This window comes from Atractosteus spatula, chromosome 8 (assembly GCF_055471065.1).
Source record: "Atractosteus spatula isolate fAtrSpa1 chromosome 8, fAtrSpa1.hap1, whole genome shotgun sequence".
Classification (NCBI taxonomy): Eukaryota; Metazoa; Chordata; class Actinopteri; order Semionotiformes; family Lepisosteidae; genus Atractosteus; species Atractosteus spatula.
The window spans coordinates 51,671,165-51,694,507 of NC_142713.1; the positions used below are offsets into that span (position 1 = coordinate 51,671,165).

General features: G+C 36.4%; 1 protein-coding gene across 1 annotated transcript; it reads left to right on the top strand.

Moving 5' to 3' along the window:
- The first annotated feature begins 849 nt into the window (after positions 1 to 849).
- irf5 (interferon regulatory factor 5) lies at positions 850 to 21,344 on the top strand. Its single transcript, XM_088922700.1, has 9 exons — positions 850 to 1,232; positions 12,888 to 13,095; positions 15,478 to 15,664; positions 16,107 to 16,132; positions 16,483 to 16,510; positions 18,694 to 19,140; positions 19,426 to 19,815; positions 20,587 to 20,705; positions 20,854 to 21,344. The coding sequence occupies exons 2-9, from the start codon at positions 12,922 to 12,924 to the stop codon at positions 21,049 to 21,051; spliced, it is 1,569 nt and encodes a 522-aa protein (XP_088778826.1). The 5' UTR covers positions 850 to 1,232; positions 12,888 to 12,921; the 3' UTR covers positions 21,052 to 21,344.
- Positions 21,345 to 23,343: the final 1,999 nt, after the last annotated feature.

The following is a 23,343-nucleotide window of genomic DNA, read 5'->3' on the forward strand; positions in this document are numbered from 1 at the left end:
ACTACGTTTGATAACTCTAAATTAACGGTATATTGCCAATGTTCATTACATCTATTTGGAATTAAACATCAAATGGAATTTGGAAACAAAATAAAAAATACATCACTCGGTAATTTGATGTTGGTTGCTATAGAAACTACATAAAACATGAGTTTTTCAAATAAAGGCCTTAAAGTGTTGGTATGCTTTAAGTGAAAAAGGACAAAAACAAAAAATGTATCTGCGGTATAAATCTTTCAGTAAGATAGCATTACCACAGTCCGTAAAAAATATAATTAAATTGTAGCAGTTTAATGAACGTTGATATTCACTAATGACAAGAATATCAGAGCAAAAGTTTAGTACAATTTACTGGCGTTATTTTATCGTGAACTTGTGTCCAGAATACAAACGTTTAACTTCGTCTTTACTGCCATCTAGTGAATGATAGTGAGTGAACCTATCTCTCAATAATGTTTTAATAAAAATGATTGTAAATGTCCTATGATGATATCTGTAGATGTTGTGTTGATTGTATACGCTTTGGCAGCAATGTAATTCATCCTTCATGTCTATAAAGCTCTTTGAATTGAATACGGGTAGGCAACTTCACACAATACTCTTCATTCTTCGAAACTGAGATAACCTCACATTGTGAGCAGGTGATATTATTGGGAACCGATCGATGTTAATAATAATAATAATAATAATAATAATAATAATAATAATACACGACAAACATTAATTATTATTATTATTACTGTTATTGTTATTATTATTCAGATAGACATCATTACAAACTGGGAACAGGTAGTGCTATGTTATTGCCTGCCTACAGACGGTCATACGAATTACCTAGCAGCTTCCGTCTGAGATTACTTTTGACACCCGGAAGGGTGGTACTTACTGTATGTAAGTTCTGCAAACTTCGCGTCACTTTCACATCATGTTTTATATTGTGCAACAAAATCAGGAAGAACAGAGGAACTTTGTATTAGTAACTCGTTCCTTTTATTTTTTTTTCCTTTTTGGGTGATTTATTTGAGACGCGACACTACAAGAAAGGGAGTTTATTGAAATCTGCCCGAGACAGAGCGGACGCAATACGTTGGAGCCTGTTGTCTATATATACAGTGACACCTGGAGAGCCTTATTTGTACTCAAAAGGAAACTGTTAAGATCGCACAACAGGAACGAAAACTAGTTAAAATAACTACCAGAAGTAAAACATACGTTTTATAACGAAGATTTAGGTGAGTAAAATGAAATTCAGATTTTTTAAATTAAATTAAATGTTCTAACTTTATAAAATATGTAGATAAATGTTTGCACATCGTATGCATTTCACAGCGTTAAATGCACTATGTACTTTTTACTTAACTATTAAGTAATTTATTTATTCATCTAATGTGATATGCTGCAAATATCACCTCGCTGTAGGTTCGCTCCATGTTTCACTTTTGAACAAAGCCAATAATACGCGTGATCCAAGTAAATGCTAATTTTTTTCTCATCTTTTTTCTTCCATGTATTTGCTGTGAAATGCAATTTAATATTTTATGTACGTGTAATTTAATTAAATCGACACTTCTGTTATTATTTTATTATTATCATCACCTTCGAGTCGATGACGAATAGATAATTAATGGTGATATACAGTAGATTTTAGAGAACCTTTATTAGGTGACCAGAGAAAAGTTATGAAGTGTATTTTCTCTGTGTTTGTAGTGACATCTCAAGTGTTTAATGCCATTGTGTTAGAGATACTGTATGCAATATGGAAAAACAAGCGAATAATATTAAAAGAGCTTTAGTTAACTTGAACGTCTTCTAGGCTTCTGGGGATCAATTCAAATATGATCTTCATTTTTAAACTAACAGACAACTTTTAATATACGCCTGAAAACTGGTGTTTAAAATAAGCAGAATTTATTCTTTAACTTCTGTTTAACTCGTGAAACCTGAATTTATTTTTGGAGTTTTTTGTATATAAATCTGAAATACCTTTGTGATGGGAATTATGTTGTATCATATTTTTATTTTAAGAAGGCGGTTGCGCTTCTTAAATTTAAGATACTTCAAGATATGTTGTACAACATGTCAAGTTTTATATGAAATAAGAAACCAAATTAGTTTTGTCAAACGTGTAAATGATTCAGGATTATTAAACAGTGCCTTTAAGCAAGTTAAGTTAAGCAAGCAAAGAGAATGTATATTTCAGTCTTGCAATCAGGATTCATCCAGTTCCTGCAATACTATGGTTGACCTGAAGCAAAGATCATTTGAGAAACTTGGGCACTCAAAGCTTCCACCATTTCAGTTACGCTGCTCACATGGTTATCATTACAAGCTTCTGGAAGGGTAGACCTAAAGCTGAACATGGTAAAATTGTATTGCTACACATTTTTTATGAATCAGTGGTGGCGGCGGCCATCTTCTACGCTGTTGTGTGCTGGGGCAGCAGCATCATGACAAAAGATGCAAATAGGCTCAATAAACTTATCAAGAAGGCTGGCACTGTGTTGGGGATGAGCCTTGACCCCATGGAGGTGGTGGCTGAGAGGAGAATGCTGACCAAGCTCACAGCCATCATGAACAACACCTCTCATCCGCTTCATGGGACTGTTACTGGGCAGCGGAGCACATTTAGCAATAGACTGCTACAGCTACGGTGTTCAAGGGAACGTTTCCGCAGGTCTTTCCTCCCGACGGCTGTCAGGGTGTATAACGCTGCCCTAGGCTAGGACTGTTAGCCCTTCATTTGCTCCTCTATGGACAGCATGTTTACTCCTTTGTACTTTTTGGACAATCAGTCTGTATAAACCTATGCACATTTTGCACATATTTTATTGTTTTTACAGTGACTATGATCAGCACATTTTGCACACACCTATGTATTTATTTATTTTTATTTATTTTGTTGTCTTTTGTTTTATAACTATTCTGATGTCTGTTTTGCTTGTCTTGGGCTGGACTTCTGTAACACATCAATTTCCCTACGGGATTAATAAAGTATTATCTATCTATCTAAAATATGCTAGCAGAATGGATAACTGGGAGATAAAGGGGAAGACAATTAACAGTCTTTAGAAACCATGTCATTGAACTAGGACTGTCTACCTAGAATCACTACTTCTAATCCTTTTTAGGCACAGAGGTAACAAATGGAGTAATTCTTACTTTGTTTAAAGAATTGCTTTGCAGCCCACTGGCATCTCAAGAAAAATTAGTTGGAGAGCAGCTTCATGTGGAAAGTGTTAACATACCAGACAGACCAGACCAGTCTGCTGTGTTTTTTCAGATTGATTCTAGATTTGTGTGTGTAAAACATAGATTAAGATAATAGAATTCTAGTTTGTCTGTTTCTGCTTGATCTGGAAGACTTCATCCTTTCATTGGAGACAGCTTCTTAAATACCAAGATTATTTAAAGTGCATAGAGTTTTTTGTATGTTCTGTATAAGCCTTTTATTTCATCACTTAATTATATTATTCAGTTTCATTAGAATATTCTCCAGATTTCTAAATTATTTAATCTTTGTGCTGTACTACATCAGTGCTAGGGCAGACATATGTTTTTAGAAAGTTTTCTCAAAGGTACCTTCGCAAGTGTGCCAAGGTGACAAAATTATTATTTGGTTTTGCATAAAACATTACAAAAAAGCTAAAACACTAATAATCTTCCCCATTGTATTTCCTGTCAGCTACTATGATACTATCAATTCAGTCAGGAACAACAGTCCAGAATGAAATCGAACACCTATTAAAAAGTATTCAGTACCAAAAGAAGTGAATTAATTTGATATTACAGATTGTGTAACCAAATCCTCCACTTAAAAAACGATGGTTCTCCATTTTCTTTTATATGCTTTTTATACAATGGTAAGCCTAATTCACCTTAGCTACTGCCATGTTTCCTGCATATAGGCCATTGTGTATGTTTATTAAATGCTAATTATGTACCTAATAAACAGTATATGTACCATCAGTGCTACAACCTCAGTTTTTTTATCTTAATCCTTGGGACAGGTGTAATACTTAAGTGTAATTCCTATAATAAAAGTAATGTTCAATCACAATGTATGTTTTCTTGATAGGCTTCCTGTAAATCCCTACCCACATGTTTTCACAATGAAAGTGAACGGCAAGTAAACTAAAGGGAAGGTGCAATAATATTTACCATATGTAGAGTTCACTGGCCAAACAGTTTTTGAAGTAAAGTAGTTAGCAGAGCAGCATATATTTTGCCAAGCAGGTGATGGCATGCTGTGGGATAAAAAGTATTACTGCAGTATGTCATTTGTAAATCTGAAGCAAGTAGTAGTGTGGTGAAATCTGCCAAGTTTTCAAGTAAATCAGTGTTTTTATTGCTATGATAGCAGCAGTTTGAAGTTTAAGATAAATGATGGTCAGACGGCCATCCTAGATTGTACAACATGGTGCAATAGCGGAAACCCTGTTTCACCATATCGTAATTGCATTGTCACTACAATGAATGTTGCTGAGATTTAAATTGGACAAACAGTTTTTGGAGCAAAACATTTTTCACCAAGCATGTGATGATCTGGTAAATGTAACGGGAGCCAATCCTGTAAAGTGCGTAGTTTAGGACCCCGTGCAGACGGTATAATCTGGAAGTGACTAGAGTAGGACACCGGGGAAAGGACAGCGGGATCAGGACAGGATGACAGACAGGGGGGCGGTGATGGCAGTGATATGGTGCTCGGGGAGCGTGGCGAAGGCGTACGTGTCCGAAACAGTCCAAAGGGGGAAATCGGGCCGCAGTCCAAAATCCAATAGCCAGGAGGTCCATCCGAGACAAGGAACAGGGAACTTGGAACCAGGAACACAGAAGTTAAAATCAGAGTGATGAGGCCAAGTGCTCTGAGCCCCGGACTCAGCTGGTCAGAACACCGTTTGTAAGCCTAAGCCCTCAAGCAGCGGACGTGGGGTGACTTGATGCTAGGCGGGCCTCCAGGCGTCCGTCTTCCAATGCAGAGCCCTGAGGTTCAGAGGCACAAGGTTTAAATAATAAACGGGGGAACAAGGGGCAGGTGAACACAATAATGAAACTAAAATACAAAAGGGTCGGAGCGCCCCCTAGAGGAGGGATGATGATCGTGACAGTAAAGTTTCTGCAACTTGTGAGCTACAATGCTGAAGTAGGTTAGGGTGCAATTAAGCTTGCCAAGCTTTTCAGTTGTACAGTCACTTTGTAATTATGATGAAATGAGATGAATATAAAGGGACAGTGTGCCTAATACTTTGCCTGTAACTTGCCTGGATGAGGAAATGGCAGTGCTGGTCAGAATACAAAGCATTCACAGTCCCCCCCAAAAGAATCCCCAAAACACTGATGCAGATTTCAAATACAGGCTAAGACTAAGTCATTTTGACTGCAATTTTGCCAGAACAAAAAATAACGTGCATGTAGCATAGAATGGATGAAAAGTGGGTTTTATGCAAGCTTGAACTTGTTTGATCAAGTATATTTGGATATACAGTGAATGAAAAGCACATGTGCTGTAGGTGACAGAACACAAGTCAGTGAACAGGTGGCAGCCCTAGCAGCTACTAGCAGTAGTAGCACAAGCTAGCGTGAGATTGGAACTCTGTGGGGAGCAGCAGAAAATGTTGCAGTGACCCAAAAGAGTAGCCTGATGTGAACACCATAAGAGAACTGCTGCTTGCTGAAGTTTGTTAGATGGAATGGATGAGAACATTTTCCGAGTTGAACCCCCAAAAAAGATGGAATGTCATCTACAGTACACGTATGTGGCTGAACGCTTTGAAAAGGGAAAGAAATGAGGGCCAACACTGACCAGTTGGATGCCAGTTGGATGCCAACCAAAAGAGGGGTAAATGGGGCGGAAACTCTTCCTTTGCATGCTGGACCACCGGTGCTAGAGGTATCGTGGGGATGAACGAGGATGTTCTGATCTGGTGCAAGACAAAAACTAAGCAGCCTGTCAGCTGCGTACAAGTATACTGGGACAGATAAGCATTTGGGATTTGACACAAAAATGCAGGTGCTGTGATGCCGCACGCTCATACCTGCAAGGTGGAGTGGGAATCAGCGACTGGTGGCTCCTGCAAGCAACAAGAAAATAAAGATTGGGAAGAGGGAAGAGACAAAACAACAGTTAAAGGCTGAGGTCATAGGTATGGTAAGAGGGATGCTTGACTAAACTTGGAGAGAAAAATGGAAAGGGGGGAGAGCAAAGTGAGTGGGATTTGGAAGAGAGAGAAGGGAAGGAAAGGGGGGACCAAACCGCTGCAGTTGTTCTGATTCTGTAAGGCTTGCCAACATCAGGAGAAGTGAGAGAAAACTGCAGATGGCATGGGGACCAGTGAAGAGATGAGGCTGAAGAGGCAAGAAAGCAATCTGATCCTGGATGAATGTGATGAAGTTAAGGTCCTAGGAATGCTGAGTGCAAAGCACAGCTGTCTGCAACAAAGTACTATTTCTAGAAGAATCTGCATGTGCAACATGGGAGTTTAATGCGTAGGGAAGCGGACATGTGAGATTCGAATTTGACTTCCCCCTGAACTTCATTTCAATAACACCATTGGGTCAGTACAGTGGTTCCAAGTCAATAATAGTTCGAAATTGTGTTATCAAAATGGTGGGCAGACAGGCCTTGTGATTTATGGGGGAAACTCATTTCTTCGAGTTAAGCTAATTGGTCACATAGTGCTTGAACAGGAATTGTTTGTGTAAGAGGTCATGGAGCAGTTTGCATCATTTCAGGAAAAGGTTTGTGACCCAGTGTGGGTGTAACAATTATCACAGCAAACATGCAGGTGCAGCTTTAAAAAAAAACTTTGTTTTTTTTATATCTGCCAAGTTTCAATTCAATCAAATGAGTAGTTCATCTTTTAAGATTTTGAAAGCGTTTTCAAGGTCTTGATTGAACCAGGATCCAAATTTTTGTCTCCAATTCCATATGGATTATCTGTCCCAGTATACTTAGTATGAATTTTGCAAGGCTGTCTAGTTTTTGAATGCAGTGTCAAAACTGGGAATTTAAAACAGAATAAGGAAATCTGAGTTTTCTCATAAGAAAACCGAGCAAGCACGTTGGTTCAGTGATATATTGATAGATTCACTTTTGGATAAAAGAACTTAGTGTTGTGCAATGGCTATCCTTTTTGTCTTCATACAGGTGAGGGGTCAAGTTAAGGTTGAATGGAGAAAAACATGATGGCGCACTGTAAAGTAAAGCGGAAATTTAATCTTTAATAAGTACCATGTTGACTTAAAAAAGTGAAGTAACATGAAATAGTATTTTTTTAATTTGCCGGTAGTGCGCAGAGGCAGAGTTATTAACTTTATTTAAGTGGCACACTCTTTTTTCCTCATTACTTTCCACTCCTTTTCCAAGACTTGTTTGGATTTTTCAGAATTCAGAAGGATTTGTGAGTTGACAGCTGTTTTGTACTGTAGCAGATGCATTAATAAATGGTCTGTGGCTGGAATATTGAAATGTTTGTTTGTTATTATGTTTAATAACCATAATTGTTGTTAATGATTCTGTCTTTAGGTGCTACAGTAAACATTTGTGTGTGTTATATTAGTTATGTCCTGGTTGCTCTGTTCCCACACAATAATCTGCTTTCCAGTTAAGAAAACCTACAGTGTTGGCAAGCATATGAATTTTGTTCAGCACTCAATAGCACTTGTGTGGTGTAGTCAGATCATAATAGATGATATATAATATATATTTCACATATATGTTACATATTTATCTATAATGTTAATTTTTTATGCCACGTTAGTTGTAAAATTTGAGTTGTTAGATTTTATTTTTATAATGAAAAAATGATCTAAAAAATGCGAACAGTTCATTTTCATTAGGTAATTTTTCAGTTATAACATGATATAGCAGGTCCTTTCAACACTATACACATGATGTATAAAAACTTGTACTTTTTTTGTCAGATACATAATTTTAACAATATATTTTCATAAGTTTTACTTGAATCCAGTACCCTTTTATTGTATTCAATTTTTTCATATTGTTGATATAACCTTGAATTTTTTTAATTTAAAGAATATTTTTGCACTGACATTTTATTGAACAGACATGACTAAATTAGGTAAAGTTATTATGCTATTTAACATTTATCATAAGCATTGTGTGTGGCACCCATTGGAAGCAATACAGCCCGGTCTCTGGTGATTTAACACTCATGCAACAAAGTGAATTGGAGTGATCCTTGTCAATCATGAATCCGAAATCTATATGCTTTTTCCTCCAAAATCATACATCTTTCATCCATCCATCAATATTCTAACTGCTTCATCCAAGCCAGGGTCACAGGGGAGCCAGAGCCTGCCTTTGCAAGTACACAGGTGCAAGGCTGGGTACAACCTGGACGGGACAAACACCACTTGCACACACTCACACCAGGGCTAGTTTTCCCAGAAGGCAATTTATCTACCACAATGTCTTTGGACGGTAATGGCAAACCAGAGCACCCAGCGGAAATCCACAAGAACACAGGGAGGACATTGAAACTCCCAGCAGACAGCATCCAAAGTCCAGAAGGCCTCAGCACTGCAAAGCAACAAAGTTAACCATTGGCACCCTGCCACTCATTTTAGTAGAGTGATAGTTTTCTTTTGATGTTCAGTGTAGCTTCATAATCCTTCCTTGGATGGCATTCCTTTTCTGTCACAGTTAAGATTCTGTGTTTACAAATCATGGTTAAAATTGCATGCCCTTGACATATGACAATGTATCTGAATGAAAGTGTAATCAAATGCTCCCAGCATAACATGTAAGTGTTTCCATTTTTCTGGTTATCCAGTTGAATGAATGGTGAGAGGAATTGTTCACTTTAAACACTCAATTTTTAACTCATGCACTTTTTCAACAGGGGACAGAGCTTGCAGATTTTCAAATAATGAATGGAATGTCTTGTGTCACAGTGATGAGTTAGAGTGATATTTCTGCTTTTGCTTTTCACAACTCAGCTTTTATTTCATTTCTGTATTTTAACCTAATTAAAGCAACATTCCAAGTTCTTATTAAAGGTCTGAATCTAGAAAACAAAAAAAAAACCCAACTAAAGTTCTCACTTCCTTTTTTTTAAGCAGAGCAGACTTTTTGGATTAGAACAATGAAAGATACATACAGAACGTCTTATAGTATATAACCTTTTCTTGCACCAATGGTCTGTGGTTTAAATGGACTATCTGTGCATGGAAAAAATTATTATTATGACATGATCATTTTTAAAAGTATACATGCTCCATAAGTTTCACAGACCATCATTAGTACTTCTTTTGGATTGCTTAATGTTAATTAAGCCCATTTTTGTGTTTCATATACTAATAAGTAAGTACAAGTTATTTTTAACAAAGTAACTAGCTGCGTAGGGGTGGCACAGTAGCACGGTGGTTATAATAGCTGCCTTGCAGAGCTGGTATTCTGTTTTCAATTCTGGATCTGCTGTGCTATCTGTGAGGAGTTTGTATGTTCTTTCTGGAGGTTTTCCTCCCACATTACTAAGAAATACTGGTAGGTTAATTGGCTTCTGGAAAATAAATGGTCCTGGTGTGAGTGTGTACAAATCTGTGACTGGTGTCCTGTGTCCAGGCTGTACCCCACCTTCCACCCATTGCTTGCCAGGGTGAGCTACAACCCTGAATTGGATGAGCCGTTTAGAAAATGGATGAATGAAATTGTCTGTGTACATAATGATCCACAGGACTTTAGCAAATATTCAGAACAATTTTAATATCTTTTAAATGTTCATGAAGCAAGATGCTGATATTGTATCTTGAAATGTAGTTAAGTGTATTCTAAAAATGTTCTTGACAATTGTATTTTTATTTTTTTGTCAAGTCTTCACAGCAAAGGACTGACCTGACCACCGGACAGAACTATAAATGCTTGCTTCTGTTTGCCTAGTCAACAGTTAACCAATGACCTACTGTATAAATGTTTTAGCAGCTTGTTAGTCCTTTCTGTTATTTTAATAGTCTTTCTGTGTGTAGCCTACGAAAGAGTGGAATGGCATATGGCATATTTTTCTGTCCAGGTGAATGATTAAAGTAGTGTGAGGCCTGGTTATTGTCAGAAGCATTATTGTGCACTTTCACTGGCAGTCAAACAAGTTTTCAGGAATTGCACTTGATAAAAATAACATTTCAGTGGTGCTACATGTAGGTATGATTCTAATAAATCAGAGGTTATTAAAATACTACTAAAGTCAAATGGCAAAAATGATAAGATAATATGTACTAAATTGTTAGTCATACATCAAACCCATTATTGTACAGTATCAACATTTTTCTTTGTGATACACCTTGTGAGCCATGATATTCTAGTTTCTGCTCATGGATGTTGTAAGGTTACAAAAGGGTGCAACATTTTTTGTGTCAGGATCTGTGTTTTCTTGTTGTTACAGAACAACAAAAAATGTTTTATTTTACACTTTTGTACAGCTAATAGAATGAAAAAAAATTATCATACATTTCAATAAATGAAAGGATAGTGCTTTATAACGTAATGTTGTGCATGCCTTAAGGAATGCTTTTTCTCAAGGAAAAGGGAGAACTGTTAAATGTTTCAAAAAAGCTGTGAATTTTTTTTTAAAAGAAAATGAAAATGATTTAGCATACCAGTATGAATGGCATTGTGTTTAAAAAGGTTTATTAATAATTAGTATTCAGTACCTGGAGCCATTTCAGCTCTATTAGATATTTTATTCAATTCTATCGTAAGCGACATGTTACAGTTAATCTTAAATAGCATTTTAGATGTAAATGATTTGTGACATACTGACCACTTTGTAATCCACCTACAAATTGCAGAGATTCTAGAACTTCTTTGGAGCTTGAAAACCAAAGAAATTAAGTCAAAACAATAAATACATAAATACATGAGAACAACCAACAGTAAGCTCAAATGTGAAATGCCTTTCATTGCATGTATGCTAAAAGATGAAGTAAGAATAAATTATACAGCGACTGCTACTAATTAAAAGCAAAAGCTATATGAACAGTCTCAAAAATATCCACATAGTTCTGTGTAATTATACTTTAGAATTTCCCAATTTAAATGTTGAACATTGAAAATTGTTTCTCAACTATTTGCCAATATACAGGTGTCTGCATTCCAGACACTTTAATTACAGATATATAACATATAACTGTTGTTCATATACAGTATGATTTCAGACTTAGCTGCCCAATATTACAAAGGGAAGAAGATAAGAGCTGATACAGAAACAATTATGCTGTGTATTTTTTTCATTTATAATCTCCAACCATTATCATAGAATGAACCCCCCTGATTAACACTAATTTTAACTGCTGCAGCTCTTGAAAAGAAATCTTTCAGTCCTTTCTGCTTTCTTGGTCAACAGCATGATGTGTGAACATTTTTCTTCATTTAAAATTTTCATTTAAATTTTGGAGGGATAATGTATTGGCTTATTTTGTGTCATGTGATATTATGACTACTGAATTCCAATGAGATATACTCAGGAACAAGATTTTGAAAGATTGAAAATGAAAGGTGGGGGTGGGGCGGGGTGGAATTTATTTTAAAAAAAAGAAAACGTTAAGAAGTAACGCTTGGGGAAACTCATGAATAAATTAACTGCTGGAAAAACACATGCTAAATGGGCTGAGTGGCCTCCTCAGTTGCCACCATTCTTGTTTTCTAACCAGTAAACTGCCGTCTAAACCCTGTGCCGTTCTACAAGTGATTACATTGTTATAGTCGTCTGGCAAACAGTAAAAGAAAGCAGCCCCTCCAGCGGCATTAAGCAGCTGTGGGCCAATATCCATGCCTCTGCTGCAATTATCTGCCTCATTGCTTTGCAACATGTTACAACATGCATGTGTTGGTACTCAACGCCTACAGCTCACTCCAGCACTCAGCCATCATTCCGTGTTGGTTGATATACATATCTTCCATTTAAGATGGCTTCTGACATTGGGTTATTGACTTTTGCATAAGGGGGATTTTTGTATTTTGTGTCCTAATTAGCTCTGGAGGTGTGTTGAAAGGTTAGAGATCAATATAAATTATAGTATAGCTTCATTTATCAGTATATTTTCATCCCTTGGAAATTATGTGCTGTGTTATACGCAGGTGGCTTTTCATGCATGTACAGTGTGCTGATGGCATGCTTTTGGCATTGCCCAGACACAATTTTGCATATTTTGCAAATTAAAATTGTAATAGCTGTGCCAGTGACTGAGATCACACCACTCAGAAAATGGCAAAAAAGAGAATCAATAAAAAATAGCAAAGTCAGGTTGTTAAATTTGAAAGTAAAACATTTCAAGCATCATGTGCCTACAGTAGTACCGTCTTTGTACTTTTGCTTTTGTAGTTTTGCAAATGCAATTTTAGAACATCTCTTTCAAATATATGTCATGCTTTTTTATCTGTTTGATTCTTCTTTCCAATTGTAAGAAGTACGAATTGTTACTAAAGGCTGACCAGACTTTCTTAACGTCCTCATGCAGTATAACTTTGTTTGCCGTTGGGGTTAAAAGAGTCACCTACACTCTTTTTGTCTTAAATATGTAAGGAGAATATGTATGGTTAGGTTTAACTTTATATTATCAATGCAGCTTAACCATATTAGCTTTCTAAATGAACATTGCGTATGGCACTTTAAAGTACTATATTGATCTAAGTTTGAAGAATGTAAGAGCTAACAGCCTATCATATCCTTGATCTGATGGCAGTCTTGTCGATTAATTGACAGATTTCTAAAATTCTTACAAGCTGAATAACATACTGAAGCTTGTGGTCATCAGGGAAGTTCTACATTATTAACTTTGTGCCAATTAAACCAGTGCATATGCAGGATTAGAAATATTTCGTTAATGTTTAGATTTTTGGTTCTAATAATTTTTTTCTCGCTATTCTCGTGCAGCTCCCCCCTTTTTTTTCCAAGCAGGTTTTTCATTATGAGCATTCAGCCTCGGAGAATCCGTCTGAAGCCCTGGCTGATTGCCCAGGTGAACAGCGGGAAGTACCTGGGGCTACAGTGGCTAGACAAAGAACAGAAACTCTTCCAGATACCCTGGCGACACGCCACTCGTCACATGCCCACCCTGGAGGAGGAGAACACTATCTTTAGGGTGAATCCCTTTCTATTCAGATGATATATTTTACATGTGAAAGCTCCAGCAGGTGCAAAGACAATATTTCTAAATGCCAATGTGTGCTGGCAAACCAGCACAAGAATGACAGAGGTGCAAAATACTAAGTGTCTCTAAATACAAGTCTATCATATATTAAAAGTAAAAGAAAATCTACAGATATTGCTGTACTTTAATATTTACTCTATCACCTCGGTTTTCTTAGTACAGCTTGATGTACTAATTATGGTCAAGCAGTGTGCTCAAAATTTTCTGCTTTACTTGAAAAGAAAGATTCAAGGCCATTTAACATGCTATATTATGCAATTATAGTCTCTTTTGCCTATTTTATTAACTGTCTGATAATTTACTGTTTTATCGAGGAAGCAGAGTAAAGGTTCCCTTAATAAAAGTAGCCCTAATTCTCTAATAAATGTCAACTTCTTCTCTTGGGACTGTATAATTAACATGTCAGTGTAGTTACTTGTAATATTTGAAAAATTTGCAGCATGCATAAAATATTTTTGTTTTTTATTCTGGCTGAACAGTCAAATATGTTCTTTGACAATCCTCCCAAAATCAACAGTGTATGAGGCTAGGTAAACAATGTGAAAGAGATCTGGTGACATCCACATGTTTAGTGTGACAAACCGTCTCTCAGATGACTCATCAGGAATAAGAAAAAAGTATCTGGCCCAAAGAAAAGATTGTACCACCATATATAATAATGTTTCCACTAGCCATCTGATAGAAGCTTAATCTTCTTCCAGGAACCTTTGTAATGTAAAAGAACCACCTGAAAATAAGGAAATAAAACATGCTAAAAATGGTACTTTTGTTTCCTTCAAAGTAATGACAAAGTTGTATATACACATGCACTAGAGATGAAAACCTTCATTATATTCAGTATAATTTTTTTTCTTCATACTGTATGTATTTTTGTCTTTGAGTTTAAGGGAATTCCCATAATTAAGTGACTGGCTATTGATTTTGTATAATTGTAGCTTTTGTAAATACTAAGGCTATTTGGAAATCATTTTAGCAGACTTTTTTTTTCCTGTAAAGCTTGAAAGGTTTTTAAGACTTATTTTATTTTATGAAATAAGGGTTTTTGCCAAATTGTTCCATTAAAAAAATAATTCTGAAAAAGAATTTAATGTTCTCCACCTTGCTTTAAAAATATTAAATAATTTCCTGTTTCCCATAGAAAATAATAATATTTGTTAAAAAAGGAATAATTGCAAGAATAGGTCATACATAAGAAAATGGTCTGCTTTGATGACCTGTGAGAAGCTAGTTTAAAAAGTATGTACTAAGTAATTTTTTATAATCATCAGTTTAAGTTTCAGTTCATTCTTGAGATTAAGCAAGAGTACAAGCCATGTCTTGTGGTTTGAGGCAAGAGAAGTACTGTGGAGTTCATTACCACACATATAGGGATGTGTACCATCGATAGAACATTAGTGTTATTATCGGACACTAAAAAAACAATAGTTTTCTAAGATGTTTGCACTTTAAACTGACCTTCAGAATTTATCTTGAACTGTAATCTTGGTAAGTAAATTTTGTAATGTTTTTTTTTAAAATAGACTTGAACACTTTTTTTCTTCATTACGTTCTGCAAATAGAACACTTTTTTATTTAATGAGGTTTAGAACGAAAGTTCGGGAGGGATGACCACAGACTCAGCTGTCAGTAATTCCAAATCAATCCCGATGTCGATTCCTCACCAAAAACATTAGAAATATGTATGTGATCCCCTTCTCTCCCTCATACATGTCTTTTTGCATCCCACCCCATCTCCAGTTTTGCAGCTGCCCCTTGGTCACTCATCACTCTGCATGGGGCACCTAGCCTCCTTGTCCAATGGCCAGGAGGTGAAGTCCTCATCCAAGAGGGTTAAGCCATTGTAACTAAAAATCCTTTCAGTACACTCAGTTCTTAGGGTGTTGTTATTCCCGGTGAAGTAAAAAGTAATACGGAAAATCTTGATATATTCTAAGACCTTTTACAAAAAATAAAAAAGCACGAGATCCATTCGTTTGTGTAAGTAGCTGCTTACATAGGTGGAGTATTTTAGAATCATAAGAAGGTGCATACAAAGTTGGGGTGGTGCAAAACTAGCACAGATTTGTAATGCATAAAGACCTTTTAGGATAGAAAAGTTTATATCATGCAGTGCAAATCGGAATTGGAGGTGGATATGTTGTAGAATCTAGTGAGCTTTTAAACATCTCTAGGAAAAGGTAAGGGTCAAGTTAAGAACTGTGGAATCCTTTGCTGTTTCAGCAATGCCTTCTCACCCCCCCCCGCAGAATAACTGAGCCCTCAGTTCATGCTGTCATGACCCAGTAGTTTCAGTTGCGCGTTCCCATCTAACAGGCCTGGGCACTGGAAACTGGGAAATACCAAGAGGGCCTGGATGAGCCGGATCCGGCAAAATGGAAAGCGAACCTGCGCTGCGCCCTCAACAAGAGCCGCGAATTCAAACTGAAATATGACGGCACCAAGGAGACCCCCGTTGAGCCTTACAAAATATATGAGGTGTGCGACCAACCGTATAACGGAGGTAACGGCAACAAAAGAAAAGTGAATTTCTTCTGCAGATTTACAGAAACGTTCTCATGGGCAGTAACATATAGTACTTTACTACGACTGTATATGTACTTTTTTTCTAAGGAACTGCTAAACTTATATAAGCAACAGAACTATGACATATAATCATACAAGGACCTTTTTTGGAATTCCTGTCTTTAACATTTTAAAGTACTGATGAGTTTTTTGTCAAATGCTTTTAGTATGTTCGGCTAAAGAGTTTAGACAGCTCCACTGAGTGGAGTCAAAATGAACTGTATAAAATGTTACGGAGAAGTCATGACAAATATACTGTAAATTCCATTTTATGACATGGTTAAAGTACAGGTTTCATTGTTAGTATGTTGACATTTTTCTCTGGTTACTTTTTGAAACACAACACCACTAAAAGAAGCTTGATTTTTTTAAATCCTCAGATGCAGGTGAAGATGAAGATGATGAGGTAAGATAAAAATAACTTTTTGTGGTACAGTGTAATAATAATATTTACAAAAGAGCAGTTATGGATTTAAACTCCAATTAAGTAATAAACTACACTGAAATTAGGCTGAGAAAATTTAAAAGTCTTAAGTGGCATTTGCTGTGATCACAAAAGAATGGTAAATACATCTAAGTTCTATAAGGTCAACAAGCCAGGCGGATGAAAAAAATTGTGGGTTAGATAAAAGGAATGTGTATTTTGAATTTGTATGGGATATATTTCATTGCGATACCAGAATGTCTTGAAATCTTCTACTGTATGTAAGCTAATTTACTTTAAACTGTAATTAATATTCTTATTTTTATTTTCAGCTACCAAAAATATGTGGACTGTCTATTGGTGAGTTATTTTACATCCTGCACAGGGTATATGTTAAAAATGAAATAACACAATGTGCATGCAGTTTAAACTGCAGCATTTTCTGCAAAGACATTCCTGTATTACAGTATGTAACTATGGCAGTTTACTATAGCTGTCTGGGAAGGCTGTACTCCTAGATAATAAAAGTGCTATAGAGAGCAGGGTTTCATCTTCTTTAACTTGGCTGGGTAGCCTAATCCATACTCCCACTACTCCCTCAAGACTAAAAAGGGTTCACCACTTTTAGCCTGTCAACAAAGAACTTTCCCTTAACCCTGGGAATATAACGGGTTACTTTTATCTGTAGTGATTCCAGAACTGCAGTATTTCTTATTTAGTGACCAAACCTGTATACAGTAGTCTAAAGTGATCTGGTTAATGCATTGCACAACTAACATTCCTTGGTGTAAATGTATACTTATTATGATCTTAACATTTTGTTTGCCTTCTTATTGCTTCGCTACATTGCCTAGAAGATAATGTCAACACCTAGGTCTTTTTCATAACAAGCCTCTGTGTTTTTATTACAAGCATGCAACTTCCTACACTTGTATAATTCAAATGTCATCTGCCAGGTGTTTGCCTAGTCTTGAATTCTATCTAAATGTATTCTGCTGTTTCTGCATAGGTTACTAATCCACTTATTTTGATTCAAGCTACAAACCTTAGTTTACTAAGAATACCAGAGTTCAGATCAGTGATACAAAGTAGGAAAAACTGTGGTCCTAGTGCACATCCCTGTGGCACTCTACTAGTTATATCACCCCCAGTCTGAACACACACCCCTTAGCAATACTCTCTGCTTTCTCTCCATTAACCAGTTCTCAGTCCAAACATAAACTTGTCCACAGATTCCTGCTGCCTATAATTGTTTCGTTTTTATAAGGAACTTCTTATCTGAATATGTTTGGGTAAACACTGTTTACTTACTATGTTTATATTACAAGAGATATTTACCGCAAGTAAATTACATTCATGCCAACATTGTTGTAAGACATACAATACCTATTAAATATTTTTGTACATAAAAAACATCATACACCATAATTGTACAGACTACAGCAAAGACAATGCAGTCCAGTTTTTCAGCGTAATTTCCCTCCTTATCGACTACCTGTAATGACAATGGTTGTCATATTTCAAAGATATAGTCATGATGGAACTCTCAAACCCTAGAATAAATTTGGCAGGGGATGCTACTTTGGAAAGCTGGAGGGGAGCTCTGACTGTATTAACTGAACTGCTGGCTTAGGTCTGACTGACATGGGGTGTGGAAGAGAGGGAAAATGTTTGTTGGATTCTGTTTTTTATTGTTCTTTTTCTGTTTTCATGTTCTTTTTCTGTCACTGTTTTCATGTTCTGTTCTATTATGTTAAATCATCCTAACAGTGCTTGGAAATGTAGTACAATATTATAATTTACAAAACTTTGTACTATTTTCATCTCATTTCTACAATGAAATGTTCAAAGAAGAGTGAATGGTATTAATCAAGAACTAAAATCTATGCATAGTTACGTAGACATGTGTAAAGAAAATGTTCTTTTTCTAGCAACAAGAAAGATTCTGTTTTGGATTTCAATTGATAGAGTAAACCCATATCACCAATTTAAACTCTCCAAAACCTTGAGGACACTGATTACTGTAAATTAAGGCCTGGGATCAAGTCTTTTTTACATGACCATATTCCTGAAGGAAGTTTTCTGAAATTTTTCAACAAATAATTTGTGTGGCATAAATGATATACTAATGACAAAGGAGTCCTATGTTGTTATACCGGGTATTATCATCTTCATTATTTCTTGTTAAGGTATGATGCATACAACTTGACACAATAATCTGGACAAATATATGAAGTCTAACAATTGGACTAAATTAAATCTTTGGCTTGTCTGCCAAATGCAGTACTTGATACTGTGTTTCCTTTCTTTGCTAATCTCAGAAATCCTCTGGGCAGGCAAACGCTGACACCAAGTACTTCAACGTTTTAATTTGCAATTCACAGGTGGATTGAGATTTTATATCCTAAACCTTTTCACAATGGTGACAAGCTACAGTTTATTACCAGAGAATGGACTTTACCGTTCCTGATAGTGCTTTTATTATCAAGGAAAGTAAATCAGCTGCAAGAATTTAACTTTTTCTTCTTCTTCTACCCCTGCAGATCCCATAATAACAGACCCACCCAGTTATTCACCTTATGCCCCACCAAAGACAGAGGTACCATTCATCAACCCCTCAATGAACAAGGGCTTCGGCCCTAGCACCCTTCCTCAAATGCCTCTTCTGCACAACAACATTACTCCCAACCCCAATGGCAGTGTTGCCATCGGAGAAACTCAACACCCAGCAATGACTTTATCTGCGTTCCAGAACAACGTTCCACCTATGGGCAATCTCAGACATGGAGGGTTTTTGCATACCAACAGTCCATCGGGGCAAGGAGAAATGAGTCACGGCACACTTCCCCAAGGGCACACTGAAATGCCACAGGCGCCAATTCTACCTGGCATTGCAGATAGTGACATGCCTGCTGAAATACAGCCTCATGGAGAAGTCCAGTCGCAGCCTTGCATTTATGATCTGCTTATCAGTCCCCACATGCTTCCATGTAAGCCATGCTTTTTTGTTCTTGTACAAAATCATCAGAATTTAAACTCCTGTGTATAGAAAGACTGCTTATTAATGCCATCAGTTGAGATAGGCTGCTGCCATTAATAGTACTGGAAATGTAATTTAAGTGTATGTTCAGTCCTTTCTTTGGCAGGGAACAAGTCATAGAAAAAAGAATAGCTTAAGACATAAACTGTTCAAAAATCATCAGATGTTACTTAATGGAAATTGACATTGAATAGAAATGCATCACATTTTATAATTTAATGTTTTTGCATTACAGTGACAGACTTGGACATAAAGTTCCAGTATCGTGGGAGGCCAGCTGGAAGCCTGACTGTAAGCAATCCCCAGGGTTGTAGGCTTTATTATGGGAACCTGGAGCCCACACCTGAACAGGTGGATTTATTTGGACCTGTGACGCTGCAGCAAGTGCTGTTCCCCGACACAATGGAAATTCCCAACGAGAAGCAGCGATATTACACCAACCAGCTCCTGGATGTCATGGACCGAGGCCTCATTCTAGAAATCCAGGGGCAAGATATCTATGCTATCCGCCTATGCCAGTGTAAAGTATACTGGTCAGGGCCTGGTGTCTCTGAACAATCTGGACCAAATCCTATTGAGAGAGAAAAGAAGATCAAAGTTTTCAGTCTCAACAATTTCCTTCAAGGTTAGCAAAACCACCTTCTTCATAAAAGTTGAAAAGACAGTGGATTTCTGGTTAAACACAGTAATTGAGCTTAATTGCTTTTCCTCACAACATAATATGTTTTTAACTGTGATTAATCCTTCAGTTATTATGTTGTGTAGTTTCGAATGATTGAACATGTGAACTTGACAGGAGTGTGTAAAGATCTTGAAACCTCAGATTTTCTCTTTGGAATTTCACTGTGATGGATTGACCTAAAATAAGATTCTCAGAAAACTGAAAATGATTAAAGGATTGTATTTAGAGAATTACTTTTAAAGGCTTATGTTCCTGTGTAAAATAAATTCTAAAAATGTTTACGTGAAAATGCCTATACTTTTTAAGCATCTAGAAATGTTGAGTACCAATGACAATGTTTAATCCAAACTAATAAATATAACAATAATATTATAAATATCAGTCAACTGTTGCTTGATATCAGTCAATTGGAGCTTTAAGTAATGATAGCTTTTCAGATGCAGTATGAAAAATTCCCTGTGAGCAGGTTAGAGAAAAACAATTTAAACACATTTCATTGTTATTTGCAAGACTTAAAATGTTTTTTAACAGAAAAGAGAAATACATTAAATGTTACCAGACAGTAATGGATTTTAAACTAAGTAGTGGTCAGTTTACTGAATATTTAGGTAAGCAGCAACTGAACATTAGGTAAATATTTTCACAAGGCACTTCTTAAAGAATTTAAATACACTTTGGTACTCCAAATGATTTTTTTTTTCTTTTATGTTACAGGGCTGATCTTGTACCAGAAAGGTGAAAATAATGCACCACCTCCTTTTGAAATCTACTTCTGTTTTGGGGAAGACTGGCCAGACAGAAAACCTATAGAAAAAAAGCTTATTATTGTCCAGGTAGAAACACATCTAATCACATCTAATGTAGAATAGGAATTTTTGGAAAAAAACACGCACATTCAACCTGAAATTAAACACGGATTCCAAAGCAAACTTTGAAATTAAATTAATTCCGTATTTATATATTTTTTTTATACTTCCTCAGGTGATTCCTGTGGTTGCTCGGATCCTTACAGAGATGTTTTCTGGGGAGCTCTCCTGGTCAACTGATAGCATTCGCCTTCAAATCTCCAACCCAGACCTCAAGGACCAAACAGTTGAACAATTTAAGGAGCTTCATCGGCTTTGGCAGAACCAACAGACTCAAACACATTGGGGACTCCATCCGACTACCATTAATTGAAAGCCATCCCAGATGAATTGCCTGCATGTGTTTGAAACCATTCATGAAGGCACAATGCTGTGTTTGAGGAATAGAAGCCACTGATTGATCAACAAATAGACCTCATGGCAAATACTTTACCTTACTCATTTCCAGTTCATTGTACTTTTAATTGCATTTCAAAACCTGATGTCCACCTTCTTGCATTTCCATGCCCACTCACAGTTGGATATAGGATAAAGTTATGTTTCTTCTAATAGCATGAAAGCTTTCTTTTCATGTTTAATAATAAAAAAAAATCAGTATTTCTCACATTTTATCTCTGTGTATGTAAAATGACTGAAAATGCAACACATTTAGGCATGCATGTTGAAAAACTTTCAGTTATACAAAATCTCAAGAGGATTTAAAGTACATTCCCAAGAAGTCTTTTTCTCAGGGAACACATTTCTTATTAAAATGACATACAAAAAGTTCACTATGAGAAAATTTAATTGCACATTAACAAAGTCTGCATGGTACAAATCATGACAGATTTTTGCATATGCTCCTAATGCAAATTTGCTGCCAGATTTATTAGTATAATCAAATAAGATACCCGTGTATTCGGGTCTTAGTTTTAACTCATTTCAAAACCTCGATAGTTGCTGCTTAATTTTTTTAGTATGTTATTTTCTTAGTACCAGTTACTTGAATTTCTTACCTTAAACTTGCTGGTGCAATGCTATATGAGCACTTTTCTTGTTGCAACCATACAAAACTCGCTGCCAAGTTGTTTCACTTCAGAGAAAAAAAAACATGAAAGCGTCCGTGCTTTACATTTATACTTCTACAAACAAAATAAATCTAATTTAAACCAAATGGCATTTACCTCAGAATTTGATGCATGCGATGTTTATCTGCTGCATAAATCACCACTGACAGACATTAGAAAAGAATACATTTTTGCACAACACTTTATGGGAAAGGTAAATTTAGAATTTAAATTGTATGACTCATTTAAGATTAAATTGAAAGTTTATTTTAAATTGTAAGGTACTTCTACCACAAAAGCATTCATAAACGTATCAACATGTAGAAACCTGACAGCATGCTGTGGTTAGTAATTGGCGACATTGTTTCTTGCTTAGCAGCACACTGATATGAGTAAGAGTTCATGCTTTTTTTTTTTTTTACACAAAACATAAATGGTCTTCTGTATTAATATTTCTTAACCCATATGCATCCGCTCAGTTATCCTGTGTATTAATGTAAAAATCCCATATCCGGAGTAGCAGCAAAATGTGAAACTTGGTATGTTTTTCTCAAGCATGCATGTCAAGAAAATTCTCAGTTTGACACTACTTAACAAATCACCTTTCAAAAACAAAGAATATCTCCAATTCAGAGGGAATAGAGGGTGCCCCAAGTCCTCCTTAATCGGTATTGCCCCACTCCTCCAAGTCTGTTCCTTTAATAACATCACATTAATTAACCCTATACAATTTCTTGCATTAGGAATTTGTCTTTTCGCATACCCCAGCTTGCTCTCCATGAGACACAGACAGGGAGAGAGCCTGGGGTCAGAGTGCAGGGTCAGCCATTGTACAGCACCCCTGGAGCAGCTGGGGTTAAGGGCCTTGCTCAGGGGCCCAACGGAGTAGGATTCCTCTGCCGGCCGTGGGATTTGAACCGGCAACCTTCCAGCCACAGGCGCAGATCCTTAGCCACAGAGCCACCGCTCCGCCCAATGAGGTTAAACACTGAGCTGTTCTTGTATTTAAATCATGACTCCAGCACACATACACTAAGTAAATGTTGGAAGTAATTCATGCTTCATCTTAAAATCTTTAGTTTATCCATCTATTGTCTAACCACTTCTTCAAATTCAGGGTTCAAATTCAGGGTTGCATCACAGGATAGCAGAATTGATCCAGGTCCAGAATTGAACCCAGGACACCAGCACTGCTAACCACTGTGCCTCCCTGTTTAGTTCACATATTGACATATTGTTCACAATATTAACCAAAAAACTTAAGAGTCTGAAGCAGCAACAATGGTTTAATTTATTTACAACCTATGGAGTTTGGATGGGTTAAAAAGTGTTAGTGTTGTACATGTGAATTTGATTTAGCTGCAAAGGTGGCACAAAAGTATAAGAAGCCAGTTTGTCTTTGAGGTTCTATCCATGAAAGTGTGAAATAAGGTTACTGGATTATAGTGAAAAATCAGAGACAAGGCTGTGCAATCCAGCTTTGGCTAGGGTTTAAATGTAAGATTCTAGTCTTTTTCGAGATTTTCACTTTATTATATTTTCTCATGATCTATCAGCTA